The sequence below is a fragment of the Strix uralensis genome, chromosome 26 (assembly GCF_047716275.1).
Source record: "Strix uralensis isolate ZFMK-TIS-50842 chromosome 26, bStrUra1, whole genome shotgun sequence".
Taxonomy (NCBI): domain Eukaryota; kingdom Metazoa; phylum Chordata; class Aves; order Strigiformes; family Strigidae; genus Strix; species Strix uralensis.
In genome coordinates, this window is record NC_133997.1 from 667283 (window position 1) to 683989 (window position 16707).

The window sequence follows — 16707 nt, forward strand, 5'->3', positions numbered from 1 at the left end:
GAGATTAATTAACCTGAGACGATCTCCCTCACAGGAGATTTAAGGCTGCGGCGCTGGAAGAGCTCGGCAGGGACCTCCCTGCCCAAGGCAGCCCCTCCGCACCCCACAGCCTCCTTGGCAAAGGACACGAACGCGTCGTGAAGGTGCGAAGCGGCTTTACCCAATGCGCCGAAAATCACCCACGTAGGCGCTTGGCAAGGGCAGACCCTCTCATCGTCATCATCCTTTGGTCATCGTCCTTGCCCGATGGGCCAGGAGCCAGGCTCTTCCTGGGACTGGGCAGGGCCGGGCAGGAGGGTGCAGCCCGCGGGCAGCGCCGGGGCGTTCCCTGCTCAGCACCGTCCCCTCCGAGCACCGCGCCGGCGGGCGAGCTGGGGGCGAAGGTCACCGTGATTGCTGTCTCCATAACGGCAGGGGACAAAGAGGGCAAAGTGAGGTTTAGTTTTGTAACATTAATTTTTTTTTATTAAGAAGACAGATATTTTATAGTACTTCTTTTCCTTTGTAAAAATGGTATACATGAACCAATACAAAATGTGAATGGGAGCAGATGGATATGTATTTTCTTACATTGTAACATCTTCCATGGACACCTTAAAACAGAACTGGCCTAAGGGGAAAAAATAAAAAGGCCGGGTGAATAAAGAACAAGGTTGTTTATCATCAGTTCTGTGTCCTTCATTTGTAATACTCCTTTAAACAAGGTTGTTCTTTCTTCACGCTTCAAAATCCTAATGATCTAAAGCTGTACAAAGTAATACTCAACAATACATTTCAAACAGTGCACTGTATACTGAAGAAAAAATACATAAACCAATATACAACTAAAATTCGTAATTTCCTGTTTTTTATCCTGTTTTTACGTGTTTTTTTATTTTTCCAATGTGTGGGGCCGAAATTTTGCAATCTACCTGAGACGGAAAACACCAATCAAAACACATGAACCTGAGACATGTCAACATTGTAAGTCAAAGTTACATCGGTAACACTGCACTACGGTACACTTCCAAAACAAAATGGGCTGCTCCAACCCAGGCTGCCGATCCCGCACCCACGATGGCTGAAAACGCCCCCCGGCCTCCAACCTCCTGACTGCTTCTCACCACCATGGGGTTTGGCAACGGTGCTGAAGGCTCAGAAAAGAGCTGCGCTCGACAAAATCTGCTCGGAAAAAAGGGTATTTCTGCCAGGTTCTTCTCGTGACAAGGGGAAAGACAGAGCGCTGCTGGCGGACGGGCTCGCTCTGCCGGCCGGCCATCCCGCTCCCAACGGGCTCCCGCACTGTAATGGTTCTGCCAAAAACAACAATTAAGAAGAAAAAAAACGCACGAAAATGCTCCCCCCGAAACCCCTAAAAAAACCCCCAAACCTGACGCTAAGATTAATGCTTCCCTTAAATAAATCAGCATACATTTTCCACAGAAACACAGTAAAAAAAAGCATCGCTCGAAATCCAAGATTACTCACCAAAAAAAATTCAGCGTATATAACTTTAATACCATCTGCTCACTGCAGTCCGCTACCTGCCACTTACGATTCTAATTTAGCTAGATTCTCCTTTTCACCTATGGCTTTATAAGTCAGTTAGCACTGTTGTTTTAACACAAATTCCCACGTTTTACTTAGCGGGTAGAAAAAAAGGCAGTTTTGCTCGTCCGGGCCTCGGCTGTAGCGCGCGGGGGGTGGGGGGGAGGCGTCGCACCCACCGCGTCCCGCGGCTGCAGAAGCTGGGGAGCGGACGGCAAAACCCGCAGCCCCCTGCGCCCCGGGAGGGCTCTGCCTTCTCGAGCGACCCGGGAGAGCCGGGCGCAGCCGGGCAAGCGGGCCAGGCGCTTGGCAAGGCCGTGGCAGAAGCCCCTCGCGAGCCCAGGGGGGCCGGGCCCGGCCTCCCCCCCAGGGGGAGAAGCCCCCGTCCGCTTCCCTGTGGCCGAGCCGCGCCTTTGCTGAGCTCCAGCCGATTTCCTCGTCGCCACCATCAAAAGCACCTGAACACGGGCAGCCACACACGGGGTCTCGTCGCTTGTTTATCCAAGCCTTTACGACGAAGAGGGAATGGGAGATGGGCACACTGAACTGCAAACTACGAAATCTAAAATGTGCTGGTTCTCCTCCGATGAGCTCGAGTTCTGAACGGAAAACGGTGAAGAGGAACAGAAAGAGAAACACCCTCAAAGAAACCCACCTACTCCACGGGGTCCCAGCAGGCAACTCCAGAAACAAACAGGAAAGGGGAAACGAAGAGCCACAGAAACCCGAAGGGAACTACCGCACAGAAGCCCCTCTTCTTCCCAGCCTCCCCCCAACCCGAACGAACAGAAATTAAACAAGGCACAGAATCTTCTGCAAATGACTTCACTAAACTAAATCCAAGCTGGACTTGGCCAAAAAAAGAAAACCCAAACAAACTGAGGTGTCGAACAGCAGAGTGTACTTTACGAGGAATATTTTTACACAGCAAATCCCGGACCCTCCCAGCCTCACGACTCTCCACCCATTTGCTTTTTTTTTTCTTTAAAAAAAAAGACACAAGCTGGTTGCAACTTCCAATATCACTGTCTCTTGAGCGTTTAAATAGGGCCAGTAGTAACCGTCCACGGTTGGACACCTCATAGAAACCAAGGCTGCTCTAGATGAAGTACTCTTTCTTTTCCTCGGAGTTGTTCTGTCCTCCTTCTGCATTGATGATGGCTGTGTCTGCGTCGGCCGCATCATCTGCTCCTTTGGCTTCGTGGGTGAAGTATGTACCTGAAAGGGAAGCGGGAGGTATCTGCGAGGTGCTGAGAGCGAGCCACGAAGCCGCGAGCGAAAGGGGAAAAAATTATGCAAACCATGAAAATACCCGTCTGGGGTGTGACCAAGTGACGCCAGCAAGGAGGCAGGTGGCCGCGGGCCGGTGCGGGAGCTCCCTGCTCCTGTGGGCCAGGAGCCGCTGGAGACCTCCGGGCCGACCCGGCTCTGGGCACTCATGTCCCTGCTCTGACGTGCGATGGCATCCCGCTCCCTGCAGCCTCTTACTCGGAAAAGAACTTAAGTCTCAGGTATTTCCCCCTCTCAGAAGCGCACAAATATCGCTAAAATTGTGCTTTATATGCTTTACTTGAAGCAGGAGACAGAGCTCGGCGTGAGGGAACTCAGCGTGCCCCACGTCGGGAGACGCTGCTCTGGAACAGAGCCATGCCCCGCTGCCAAGGCGCCTTGGAAGGGGCTCTGCCTCCCCGGCACCATCGCCCGCGAGCCGCAGCGGTGGCCCGGCGGGGACAGCCCGTGTCTGGGGCAAACCACCGCCCTCCCGTCCCAAGGCCCTGGCGCCCAGAACATCGGTGCCCTGCGCCAGCCTCCCTCCCTTCCCCATTTCAAAGGGCTCTGGGAGCCAATCTGTCAGAGCAGCAGAGGGGTCCCCACATCAGACAGGACACCACCGCGAGCAAGGGGACCCGCATGCCACGTCCTCCCATTTTCTGGTTTCGGTCTTTGTCTTACCTTTATGTCTGGCAAAATATCGCCCTAAAATGATGAGCAGGCAAAGCATCGCAAACACGACTACAGCCACGACGCCACCAACCACCGCATGGTCCACGCTCCGTATTGCCCCTTCCTCACCTGCACGAGAATCTGTTGAGATCAGAAGAGGAATAAGAATTCGGCACTTATTATGAGGCTCTCCGAAGGGTCTGGCTGCAGCTGCTCTCAGGCCTGGAAAAGCCACCCCTGTGCTCTCCAAAGGCAGAGGGGTAAAGCACGGAGCTATCAAGACAGATGAGTTCGGGCCGAGGAACTTTGTCCAGAGCCGAACTGATCTGGCAGCTCGACTCGCGAGGTGTTTTCCGCTACAAGCAGCAGCACTATGACTACACATGTGGAAGACAGCTGGGAGAGGGAGAGGAGAGATGGAGTCAGTGGTGGGTATGTATTTGGGGACATTTCCCTAGAAAGATCCCCAAATTTCAACCTCCCGGGGGATGGAGGCACAGGGAATAGCAGTACAAAATGGGAATATTAATCGTTGGCTCTGCAGAAATGTCTTTAACAAGTGCCCTGCTGCAAACATTTCAGCTCCCGCCCAAAAAACGCCTCAACCAAAACCCACCCAACCCAGCACGACAAACGCCTTTACAACCCCCCTCTCCCCCGACCCAACCAGACGACATCATTCACCGCAACCTTTGCCGTCCAGTGCAGCCCACAATGTCCGGAGACACAAAACTCCTCACCCAAACTATAAAAACCTCTTCAAAAGCAGAGAGTGAGCAATAATTGTACAGTGCCTGCAACTGCTTTATTTCATTTCTTTAACTCCTCACCATGCCATCAGCTCTCTTTTATAAGCGCCTCTCCCTTAGGACGCCGTCACCCGGGAGAGGAATGACTCATTTGGCGGAGGAACAACTCCAGAATGAACCCAGAATGAGCTATGGCCGTGTAAAATTAATGTATAGCAGTGTAAACAATTTTAATTTAAGAACGCAGCTACATCAACCCTCACTGCAATCCTAATGGCAACCGAGATTTATAATGTAGTAAAAAACAATTATTCTCCCGTTGATTAATACATTAACATTTTGGAACAGAAGCTAAACCATTGTCTCTTTTTTTTATTGAGTCAAGCGCGACACCTCCATTAAAATGATTTACTGGCCATACCTTACAATTTAAGCACAGCAGCAACAGAAACGGTAAAAATCTTTTAACTTTACATGATTTGTGAAGTCATATGTGAAGGATTTACCATTTAAATCTTTCACTACAAGAAGCACATGGCCTATAAATCTGTCCTGCATGCAGTTGCCCAGACACCTAAGAGAAATGCATTTTACCAGGAAGACTGAGAGTGCAAATGCAAGTCAATTTTTAAGAAAGATTTATCTCCGTCTCCCTCCAAAGAACAGAGCAAATCTCTGAAGCCTCCACCTCTAATAATATTTGAAGTTTATCGATCAAGCGTACAGATCCGTGACAGCTAAAGGTAATGGTGCTCTTTTGAGCTGAAACCTGATACAAAGCTGGCGAGCAGCAGCCCGGGATTTACGCTTTCTATCGATATTTCCAATTCTGCTCCAAGATTAAGGACTGAGGGACCTAAGTAAATAACTCGTGACTGAGAGCACCATAAAGGGTCTTTTAATTAAAACAATTTAAGAAAAAAACCCTTCGAGTGTCTTGTCCTGTAACTTCTAAAAGCAGGAGCTCTGGCACAGGCGGTGGGGGCTGAAGCGGGTCGGGGTGAGGGGCACGTTAAGGGCCACGACGCAGAGCAGCCCCTCGGCATTGCCGTCGGCAAGTCCCTTCCAGCAGCTTCTCCCATCAGCTCCAAACTGGGGCCCAAAAACATTCTCCTGCAGAGCGAGAGCATCCGCTGTCACATCACCTACACCCGCGTCACTTGCTGCGGGAAGAGCGTGCCCGAGAAATCCGAGAGCATGATCAAGGGAGGGAATTTTTGTGTCGTCTCCAGCAGGAACGGGCCATATCACAGACGCTTCCCAGCATCGGCTGCTTTGGCAAGCGGCCGACCATCCCTGCTCGCCGTCGGCAAAGGGCAGCGCGGCGCCGTGCCAGGCCGACCAGCTCGCCTGCGCCCAGACCCCGCTGCCTGCCCAGGACAGCAGCTGCAGAAAAAGCAGCAGCCCTGGGCGCTGCGGGCAGCCGCCACTCGAGTATGGCCTCACTGCGGCGCTCGGCTCCGCTAACCTGGGCCTTTGAGGACTTACTCCCCACAAAGCAGCCAAACCTGGCTCAGCTACTGGAGCAGCTGCTTTAGACTACCTCCACTCCATTTTTAAAATTTTTTTTTTTTTTGGAAACTCAGCACCCAGATCTGGCCGGCTGTGCTAAGGAGGAGGCAGCAGCAGCCCAGAGTGGGAGGATGAATGTCTGCTGACATCTGGAACAGCGAAGGGAAATAAACACACTGAGTTACGGCTCTCTAATGTGCTTGGAGCAGGATTTTACATCAAGAGGCATTTTTTCTTAATCACCATAAATTAAAGTTCTGGAAAGATGAAACCTTGGTGCGCTCGTGCAAAAGTCTTGTGCCCGACACATGCCTCGCGGCTTCCCTTCCCTTTGCAGTGACGTCGGGACACGGGGTTTCCCTGGGAAGGGGCTTTTGCATAGAGCGTGGCAAACAGCTCTGGCCAGAACGGTTTATTAAGGATGATTTTATCTACTGGGACCTGCAGGGCCATTTTTCTTAATTATTTCTGTTAAAAAAGACCTCTGCGAAGGCAAGCCACAAGCTTATTTTATTATGCTTGTGGCTAAATAGTTCATCTCTGAGCTTACACACTGTGTAAAAACTGAACAACTTTGGAGGATGCCTAGTGCCTGCAAACCATCTACAGCAAGTCAGCGAGGCCACCGACAGCGTCCTCCTAACTTAGAAGCTAAAAGATACGTATATTTACGTTAGACTAGCAAGGGAAAGGCACGGCTCCTCTGCCGTGCTGCACCAGCCACCACAATCGAGGCTCAGAAGCTGCCTCTCGCGCCCAAGCGCGTTGGCCCCAAAGGCCACCCCGAGGGCCCGAGCGCAGACAGGACAGGCCCGACGCCGCTGCAGCAGGGAGCGAGCGCCCACCGCTCTGGTGGCCTGCGGTACCCGCCTGAGCCCGCCTCTGCAGGCGAAAGAGCTGATGGTCTAGCCTAAAATAAACACGCTGCGTTTAGAGGCATTAAAACACACTTACAAAAATAAAATCTGCCTCATAGCTTTTCTGGGTTGAAGTGATTTGCTCTCCAAAGATAAACTACCTGCTGTTTCTAAGAAAAATCCAAATTTGGAAAATTTTTTAGGCCTCTGGCATATTTTTTCTTCCTTTTAAACAGGAAAGCAACAACAAAACACCTTGAGAGGCCAAGGCCCAGTCAGCGACACCCACAGCCCTGTAACGCTGCTTTCCTACTCCAACACTTCAATAAAACTCTCCAGCGCTGGATCCTCCCTCACAAGCCATTCCAGCGTGACGCTGGTCCTTTGCTAACGTTCCTCCCTCAGCACCTCCTCTCCCACACCTCGTCCAGCTCCCCGTGCTCCAGCGTAGCTGCCCAACGTCAACCCAAGGCAAAGCCAGTGGCCGGCAGACCCGGCTCCGGCAATTCCGGTCACCGCTCCAAGCAAATCCATCTGCACGCCACCAGCACGAGAGCGGCCGCTTCGTTTTCCGTCACTCATTATTTCTTTGGTAATTAAAAAAAGCGTGCCGGGTCTGGAGCAAAGAATAATTCCCCAAATTTGTGCCAAGAAAGGGAGACTTGACCTTAAAAACCAGAATCTGCTTTAAAAGGCTGTCTCCAATTCACAAAAGCTATTCCCGCTTCATATCTATGATTAAAGCAGAAATCACGACTTTATTACTGAAGAGGGAACAGATGAGATGGCAGGAGCTGACAAAATGCCACATTATTTGCTAATCCTAATATGTTATTCTTCCTTAAGATTTGCTTTTCTCAGCACCAATTCAATTATAGATGCTACAAATCCTTCTGACATTTAATTCCCTCTTGTCAGAGAGTAGTAAATGTATACATGCCGAGCTTTCCCATTAAGATGTTAATATATATTGGAGCACGCTGGCCTTTAAATCGAATAGTCAGAATTTTTCTATTACAGATTTGTTTCTGGTCTGTGGTGGTTTTGTGGCGGGTGGGGGTGGAGGGCGGGCGGGAGGGGAGAGCGCGGGCAGGTGCCGACACCGCTGCCTGTTGGGAACAGCGCGCGCAGCCGCGGCCCCTCCGCACCTCGGGTGAACCCAGCGTTGGGGGGTGGCGCTTCGCTTGACACCAAAGTACCTTAAAGGAAAACAGCAGCGGTGCTGGTACAATCCACCTGCAATAGTGGAATATATGCGGAAAAAAATCCATTTTTCTTTTCAAGTGCTGTGACGCCTCCCCCGAGAGAAGAGCATGGTGGTGCCCTGCCGTCAAGCGATGCCAGCGCTGGGCCCGCTGCGGCGCTGAGCGCGTCGGCGCGAGCTGCAGCGCTGCAGACAGCAGCAGAGAGCACTCTAGTCCCGCGCCAAGGGCCGGCCAGTAAGAGACTTTGGTAGCTCCGAATTAATTTTTGCTTGTTATTTTAACCAACTACTCATGTAATCAACAAAATGAGAGATTGTACCATTTGAACGCGAGCCCTGAAGTTTTCCTTTAAGCAAAAAGTGCAAGTCCTGAAACAGTTCATAGACAGAAAAGAAAGGCACTTTGGGCTGGCTCCTACTGGCACCGCCCCGGCACCATCCTAAGGGAACTCGTCCCGAGTCGGGAGCCGCGTGCAGCAGACGTTCAGCTGCTCGTCCTCCATGTCGGTATTGCCAATTAACACCCGCGTTTTAAACCCGCAGGTTCTTCGCTAGGGGGTTTTTGCAGGGGCAGACACTTTTTAAAAAATAAATGTATTAATGATGTCAAGTTTTCCAGCATTTTTGCAGATCTAATTGTTTAAAAATAGCTTTCTGTAGACTGTCTCAAGAGTACGAGAAAAGCTGGCAGATTTTAATAGCAATATCCTGACAATGTGGGTCAACGCTTACAGCAAGGTTTAGCAGATGGAAGACTTTTCTCCTCCCAACTACTCGACAAAAAGGTTCCACTCAATTCTGGTTTAATGAGGCTTTAAAATATATATATATATGTATGTATCTACGTGTATTCTAGCTTCCACTCTTTTTGTAGGTGGCAGCATCTCAAGATTAAGAGAAAGACTAAGTTGGACCTGGCTGACTGTACTAGCTACTATTTTAAATCTCAATTATACCCGCTCTAAATGCTCCAGACCTATCAGAGTCAAACCACTTCATTTCTAACTTCAGTGCTCACCACGCATTCCGAGCCGGGCCCTGCAAAGCTCCAGACGTTGGGTTTGGGATCACCTTTGGGACGGGACCTTCTGCACATGCCAGCATCCTCCAGCGCCCGCAGGCAGCGGCTCCATCCCAGTGACCTCCTGGGCCCGGGGCTGAGCTCGGCACCCACTTTCCGCCGCTGCTACTCCCGGGATTCCTGCTACGTCTCGCAGCATCCCCTGGCACTGTCCCGGTTCCCGTTAGGCCTCTCCATCCCTCCACACCGCGGGCGGGAAGCGAAGGCAGCACATGGAGATGCAGCCGCCCCCACGGCCACTCAGGAAAGTGCGAGTTTTGATCCTGCACCTGCTGCACGGGGGGTCCCGGCCCCATCCCTGCTCGTCACCCTCCTTCCTGCTCCACGTTCCGTAGGCCAACGCTCTGGAACGCTTCGGGGTATCTCTGAACAGCCCTGAACTTGTTCTATGCACTTTGGTGCTGTACAAGCAGAAAATTGGTGGACGTTTTTCTGAAATTATAGGATAGATGTTAATTTTGGCATATTTGGATTTGTTGCTGCACTCCCACACAAATTAATCTGTTTCTGGGTGAGAATTAATTTCAAGCTATTGATGTAGGACAGCGGGGGCTGAACTGGCAGGTGGGCATAGGTAAGGTCCCACACACTAACTCCCCTGCCAGCCATCGTGCTGCCCAGATGATAACGCAACATCTGCATCAAGGCAGGGAAAAGGAAACCTACATCAGGTTCCTCAAAGAATTCCTGAGAGATCTCTTCTTCGTCTTGTTAAAGTTTAGTTTATTAAATAATTAACAGAGCAACATGAGTTAAGCTCCCACACGTCACTGCTGGTCAGACGTGGGGGGTCAGCCAGCTATTCCTCTTTGCTATGAGGAAGGAGACATAAAGCTAGTGCCAGCGTGGCCCTGCTGAATTTCTGGTGAAGTCTTTTGTGGAATTAGTTTTTTGCAATGATGGAGCAGGACTAGAAGTTGGGGCTGGCGGGGGGTGCTGGCAGGCGGGGCCAGGGGCAGAACAGGCTGTCATTATTTCAGACACACTATAAACCACTTATGCATGATGTGGGAGGACAGAAATCACTGCCTGGGTATGACAGGATGAGCAATAACATTATTCATTACTACAGCGTGGCATTAAGCGTGCTACCCCTACTCTAATTTATTGATGGACTGCTAAAGAGTAGTGTTAACCTGCTTGTCGTTTTGTAATTGAATTTGGTCTAATTTAAGCCAGAGAAATTCGAGGAGTTCCTCCTTCTTCAATCAATAAGCTCCCCTTCAGTGAGCCATTTCAAGATCGCTTCATAAAAAATAATGCGCTTTGTTTTAATAAATTTAATCACTATGGCAGGTGCTCAATGTTTCCTGGTTGTTCCTTCAGCCTCCTCTCTGCTAGAAAATGGAGCCCTACTCGCAATCGATAGCAACTGATTCATCAGCATCCCCCTTGAACAAAGGTGCTAATCAGGTGTTGATTAGTTAATCAAACCTGATGTGAAGGCTACACGGGTCCTTCTTGATTGCTCCCTGTTTTACAAGAGGTGCACTGACACCCTTGAGCAAGGCGAGAAGAGCGCAGGGCCCCGGGGTTGGGGGGGGGGGGGGTCCCGGGGTGCCAAGCGAGGACACCGGCGGCGTTCTGGTCAGTGCAGGCGGCAGCGCGCACGGACACACGTCCATCTACACGCGTGTCCAGGCGTGGGCGTGTGCGCGCACACAGGACATGTCAGCGTTTGCCCCGGCGGCTCCCAGCGCTGCAGGAATCGACCCGCTGCGCCAGGCCAGCCCAAGGCTGCGGCAGTGGGAGCCCCGCGCTGCGGCAGTGCGAGGCCAACCCTGCCGCTCCCTCCCAGCGCCGGGCACGGGAGGAGGTTGGCGAGGGGCACGGACACACACAGCTCCAGCAGGAAAAGCAAACGCAGCTCGGGCAACCAGCTACCTGGGCGGAAGGGAAGGGGCGCGGTACCTAACTGCACGGTTGGCAGAGCCTCCGTCGAAGCGATTAGCGGGACAGGAACACCTGAAAGGAACAGCATACCCAGCCAACGCCGCGGCAGCGCCAGCACGGGCGGCAGGTCGCAATCTGCCCGGGCAAGCCAGCCTGCCAGCACGCAGCCCCGCACCCTGCGCTCATGGATCCTCGTCCTCGGGGGTCTCCGTGCCCAGGCCCGCCGGAGGGGAGGGCAGCGTTCCCGACGGAGAGCGCAGCTCCAGCACTCACCTGCACCACCCCTCAGCCAGCCCAAACCTGGCGAGCACAGCCTGCAAACGGCACCAGATTTCAGTTTCCCGGGAGCCTGGGCAGGGGCGACGGGATGAAGGGCAGTTTTGTTTGTAGGAGAGAATGGCCGGGGGCTCTTTCCCTAGTGACACCGGCACATTTAACTTGGTACGGTTACCCTTTGGGTGTATGTAAGGAATTAAGAGAGCAACAATCAAAATTTTGAAATTCTTAGGAAAAAAGAAAATCACAGTCAAAATAAATGCTCCAAAATGGGTGTGTGGTAGCGCAAAAAGGGTGCTGCTGGCTCATCTGCTCGCTGTTGGCAGCAGCTGTGCTTGCGCTGCTTTGGGGACAGTTTTGGGGAAATTTTGACTTACGTTCGAGATTCAGAAAAACAGAAACACTGAGCCGTGTACTCAGGAGGCGGTGGCAGGCTCTGGCGGCGGCCACAGCGTCTCCGTGACATGCCGCCGGGGCTGCGCTGCCGGCACCGCGCGGGACAGAGGCGCTTCGGGCAAAGGCAGCGCTGCTAGCAGACACCCATTTTGAGGAATTCCTTTGTGGAATTGCTTCCCGTTCTTCTCTTCATTCACCAAAAGGTGTGTTTTTCTTGAAAAAATACAGATTTGAAAAGTAACAAAGCTTATCAGAGCAAAACAATTATTTCCCATCCACACAGCGATATTTAACAGACACCTCTAGTGCTTCTTACCTATGAGATCTGGCCCAGGCCTGCAATAATAATTATTAGTATCGCTCAGGCGTTAGAACACATACTGAATTAATCAATCATTTCTAACCTCTTGGCCAAAGCATACCTATAGTGGCTTCCAGGAAGAGACGCTGCCGATTCGGCCGGACAAAAGGGGAGCGTTTCACAGAGCACAGTGAGGCCTCGGGGCTTTGCTTTTCTGGCCTCAGTTTTTGGTCCGTGTTCAGAGCCCCGGAGGGAGCAGCGCTGGACCCCAACGCTCCTGGGCAGGGCTGGGCCCAGGAGGAGGCTCGGCCCAGCTGCGCCGCCCGCTCCCAGCTTTCTGCCCGTGCGACGGAGCCGGCCCTCGGCCTGCAGCGGGCAAAACGGGGCTGCCGAGACGCTCCGAGAAGTGGGAGCCAAAAAATCGGGCGAATTTCTAAAAACGCTTAGGAGGACTCCGGCAAAATGTGAAGGTTGGATTCGCACCACTGATGCGACCCCCGTTTTGAATATACCAGCTGCATCCGCTGAAGATGCTTTTATTTCTTAATCTGGATTAGCACTAATTTGCAGAGACCAACTATGAGGACGTATTTCTGTAACTTCCAGTCCAGCGTGGATAAAAAGAGGTTCAAACCATTTAGTTGGCTTTGCCTCCGCTGATAAAGCAATTACCTCCTTTTTGTCCCCAATCTGATAGTCGTATTATGCGAAATCACCAAGCAGGCAAGATTGAGCGCCAGCTGCATGTTTTGAAGACGGTTTCGCACAATACGGCAGAGTCGAGCGTTTTACGAACATCAAGTTTCAACTCAACCGGTCTCCAAATTAGCGTTCAAAAAATTGCAGCCCAGCAGCCGGGAGGCAACCTGAAATGGAAAGTCTCGCCGCTCTGCACGCCTCCCGCCCCGTTTTCAAGGGTGCCACACAGAAATGGGTGCCAAAATAAAAAAAAAAAAGGCAGGAGAATCCCAACAGAAAACAGCGTACATCAAGCTGCGAGCCCGTGCGTTGGAGGAATGGCTACACCACAGCAACTATACAATGCAACATGGCCAAGATGCAGAAATCAGAGTGGAACCAGTATCTAGCGTAGAAGAGCAGCGGTTTACCTACGTACTAGCCCTTACCTGAGAGATCCCCATAGTCCAGCTCCTCTGCCGAATTGGGCAACTGAGTAAAGCCTTACAAGTAAAAACAAACTCATTTTTCTCTGCGTTTCTCGAGTGACAAAAACCAGCACACTTAAGAACTGAGGATGAATTTCTTGGGGGGAAAAAAATAATGCGTCAATCACTTGCCACCTTCTGCCAGTTTGGGCAGAGTAACTCGTATGACAGAATTGCAATAATTTCCTTTATTACAGACAGAAACGTTCCTCAGTCTACACTGTTGGCACACGAAACATGGAATCAAAATCACTCATTCATAACAGCATGCAAAGACCCCCAAACTCTGTCTTTTATAATCGTGGGGGGCAATTTTCCAATTTAGTCCAGTCCGATTTTGGTTCTGTATGCACAGAGCAATGTAAAATTGTCTTCCAATTGTCCACAAAATTCAATCTGGTTTTGTACTGTTGACAAGCCCGGCAATTTCTCAATGAGGGAGTAGTGCAGATTGCATTGCCAAACTGGAAGGCATCTGTACGTGCAGACTGCAGGCTGCGTCTTCCGCCAAAAAGTCTGACAAAAACTATTTTTTAAATTTTCCTAAATTTGATGCATTGATGGAAAAAGTATCTATCCTCAAAGCTGATAAAGCAGTTAGGCGAGATACACTCTCGTGAGCACAAAGGGCAGTGAACACTGTCAGTAGGGCCGTTATTTTCTCATTTGTTTGAGTTTGGGAAAATGTCAGGGGGGGCCACAGGAGGACAGAGCTCTGGTCGAGGGAACTCAGGACAGGTTCCAGGGCAAACCTGTGTCTGGAGGTCACCGGGATCTATGTAAAGGAGGGGTGGCGCAGCGTTACTGCGCAGGCTGGTGCCTGCCACACCTTACTCTCGCTGCTGGCCACTAAAGCAAGTGCATTATCGAAGAAAAAAAAAAATTTCCCATGAGGAGACAGTACCAGCCGTGGTGATTTGGCACCCTGGCATCGTCCGCTCGCAGACTGCCCCCCGCGCCCACACAGATGTGAACGCAGCGCAGGCCACGTGCAGACTGTCCCTGCTGCAAAGGCGCCAGCAAGGCACGAGGACGTACAGCTCGTTAAAAATAAAACTCATTCTCAGTGACTGTTTTTTAAACACATCAAGTCACCTGAAAGCTACGGCCGGAGTTATCGGGGGAGCCGTTTAGATTAATAGCATGAATTTTGTTGGTGCGCTGCTCTTGGAGTGCAAGGAGCCCCCTTTTTAACTCTAATACAAAATATAAATATAATTACAGCTGACTCACAGAGCATGGGACATGCAAACCTGGGCTCAGAAGAGGAGCCATTCAACTTTTTTCTCTCCAAAATTGCTTCTGTAGAGTCTTCCCTTTCACTTAAAAGGAGCTACATTTTCTCAATAATGAAAAAGGGCAACGCTGCATTTTTTATGAAGCAAAAAAGTCTTTTTCAAAAGGAAATGTAACAATTCAACAATTCAGTTTCTACCTGCACCTGGTATACTTAGAAATGCCACCAAACAGTATTAAAACCTGTTGTGAGGCATTTTAAATATGTGGTAAATTACTTTTTGATTTTTCTCATTAAACTTTCACATCACCTATTAAAGCCCCTTCTTTTCACTTCTGATCAGAATGAATCCAAAGTCTGCCACAACTCCTGTTCAATAAATGAAAGGTAACTTGTCGCTCAGCCGCCGTTTCCCCGTCAAATACTAAACCTGGCATGGGCGCACCGGCCCGGTGCCTGAACGGGGCCACGAGCCGGCTGCTACCACCAGAGCAAGGCTCTGGGCCACGTCCTGAGCTCCCTCCAGGCTGTGGGCAAAGGACAATTCTCTGTTGTATCAAGCTGTAAATAAGCAGCTCGGGATTCTGCTTTATGCGGCGTATTCCACGGCACTGCACGGAAATCTTAACGTGTGCAGAGCTCTGTGATGTTTTATTCCTTGCCCCAAGGACTGGATCTGTAAGAGATATTTAGGGATGTATTTACTATTAGTTGCCCTTTTAAGTAGGGTGTTCTCAAAAGGAAAAAGGGCAGTTGGAGCTGCAGAGCCACCTGACAGCGTTAAGGCAGAAAGCACCAAGGCTCTTTCCTCGAGTGCCGCAGCATCTGGCGAGCCCTGCAAGGCGAGCAGCGCTCCGGCACGGCTGCGCTTTTGGCTCTGCGTGAGGAAAACTCCTTGTCAGAGACCAGGCGCTATCAGAAAAAGCAACACGAGCTTAACACAGTAGTGTTCAATGCTCTTGTGCAGAACCCTGCTAAGGCTGTAATTAAAAATTCACATGGTTGGGGAAGAATTTCCAGCTTATAAAATAATTTACCTGCTATATTATAGGCAAGGTATTTCCTTGTCACTCTTCATTCACCATTGGGATGCTTTCGCTATTTTAACCTTCACTCCAGACTTCCTGCTTTGCCAGCTTCAGAAGAGATTTTTTTTCACCCTACCTTTTCGTGAGGATGAGCAGAAATTCTGCCTGTGCCGAGGCAGCAGCGCCGTGTTTCTGCCTCGGCGGGGGAGCCGAAAAGCGGCTCCGGGCTTCCCCGTCGCCGAGCACACGTCCGTATGCACAGGGCTGCCCACAGCCCGCTGCCGCGGGCGCTGCCCCTGCCCCTCAAGAGGCCATCAGGAGCTCCTTAAGCTGCTTGCTTACACAGGGCAGGGTCAAAATTTGGGAAAAAGTGGTGAAATTAAGTCATTGCTTTCACTGTAGCAAAAGACCATCACATAGGAGGTCGTGGCTGCGTATACATGTCCTGCGTGTGCAGGGGAAAAAAACGTGAGCTGGGGCCTCTCTCCAGGGGTCCCGCGACGGGCAGCCCTGCCGAGGCCGAGCGCCCCGGCCTGCCGAGGGGCTGAGGAATTCAAAACTCACACGTTGATTTTGAGGGGGAGAGGGGCGGGAGAGGAGAAGAGGGCGGGGACGGCAGAAAAAGTGCTTTCTTTCTGGCTTCGGCGGCGGCCGACTCTCGGAGACATTACTCTCCCGGCTCCACCAAGCTCTGCTCACAGCTCGGCTGCAAACAGGCAGGAACTGCCATCTCGGCCCCGCTGGCACCCTGACACCAGGAAGGGCAAAATGAGAGGGAAAGAGGGCTTAAGCTGGGTAAACCCGGCTTAGTGCGGTGCAGCAGAAGCACAAGCCTTCCTGCCGGCCATGACCATGCTGTTATTGGAGTTCTGGCAATGAACAGTGCAGAGAAAGGAGAAAGTGCATCAGAAAATTTACAGTTAAGCTCTCATTTTTCAACAAAAGAGTTAACAACGTTCGTGCTTTAAGTCACTCATGCATCGCTGCCGTCAACTCCATTCCAGAGGGAAACGGGAATGGCAGGGGCTTTGCTACCGCTTTGACATGCACACACATACAGGACTCCTCTCCCCCCCAGTCCTCTAGGATACACTCCAAAAAATTGAAGGACTCAAAAATCCTTTCCCCGATTGAAGTATTGAGCTGGCTCCACACTAGCCTTACATTGCATTTTCTTTGCTATCAATCTCTTTTTTGGTTGGGGTTTTTTTTTGGTTTCGTTTCAGTTTTGTTTTTTCTTCCCCCAATTCATTTAAAATCGTTTTTGGAGAAAATCCATTTGGCTGTAGTTCATGCCCATGCATTTCTAGTCATTCACAGACATGCTCACTCCCATCGGACATCGGTAACAAATGGCCAACATACAGAAACACCTGGTATACTCCATACACACTCCAGCAACACAAGCTTGGAAAGAAACCCCCGAGTCTTCATGGGAAAAGCACCCCCTGAGGGCAAGCACAGGGGAGTTCTGGGCGACCTGGCTGGCTTTTAAGGCAGGAAAGTTTGTAGCGGCTCATCTGAGCGGGATCGCTT

The 16707-nt window shown here is 50.9% G+C and overlaps 1 protein-coding gene across 6 annotated transcripts in view; it reads right to left on the minus strand.

Annotated features, from left to right (window-relative positions):
- Positions 1–437: 437 nt before the first annotated feature.
- Positions 438–16707, minus strand: part of CADM1 (cell adhesion molecule 1) — a 161343-nt gene continuing 145073 nt past the window's right edge. For 4 of the 6 annotated variants that reach the window (XM_074894860.1, XM_074894859.1, XM_074894858.1 and 1 more), the window contains 2 exons: positions 3481–3612; positions 438–2745 (listed from right to left, as the gene is read on the minus strand). In XM_074894860.1, the coding sequence (XP_074750961.1) occupies positions 2627–2745; positions 3481–3612 (251 nt within the window). In that variant the 3' untranslated portion in view covers positions 438–2626. Of the gene's footprint in view, positions 2746–3480; positions 3613–12867; positions 12922–16707 lie in introns of all 6 variants that reach the window. The other 2 variants (XM_074894857.1, XM_074894855.1) reach the window with 1 other exon arrangement.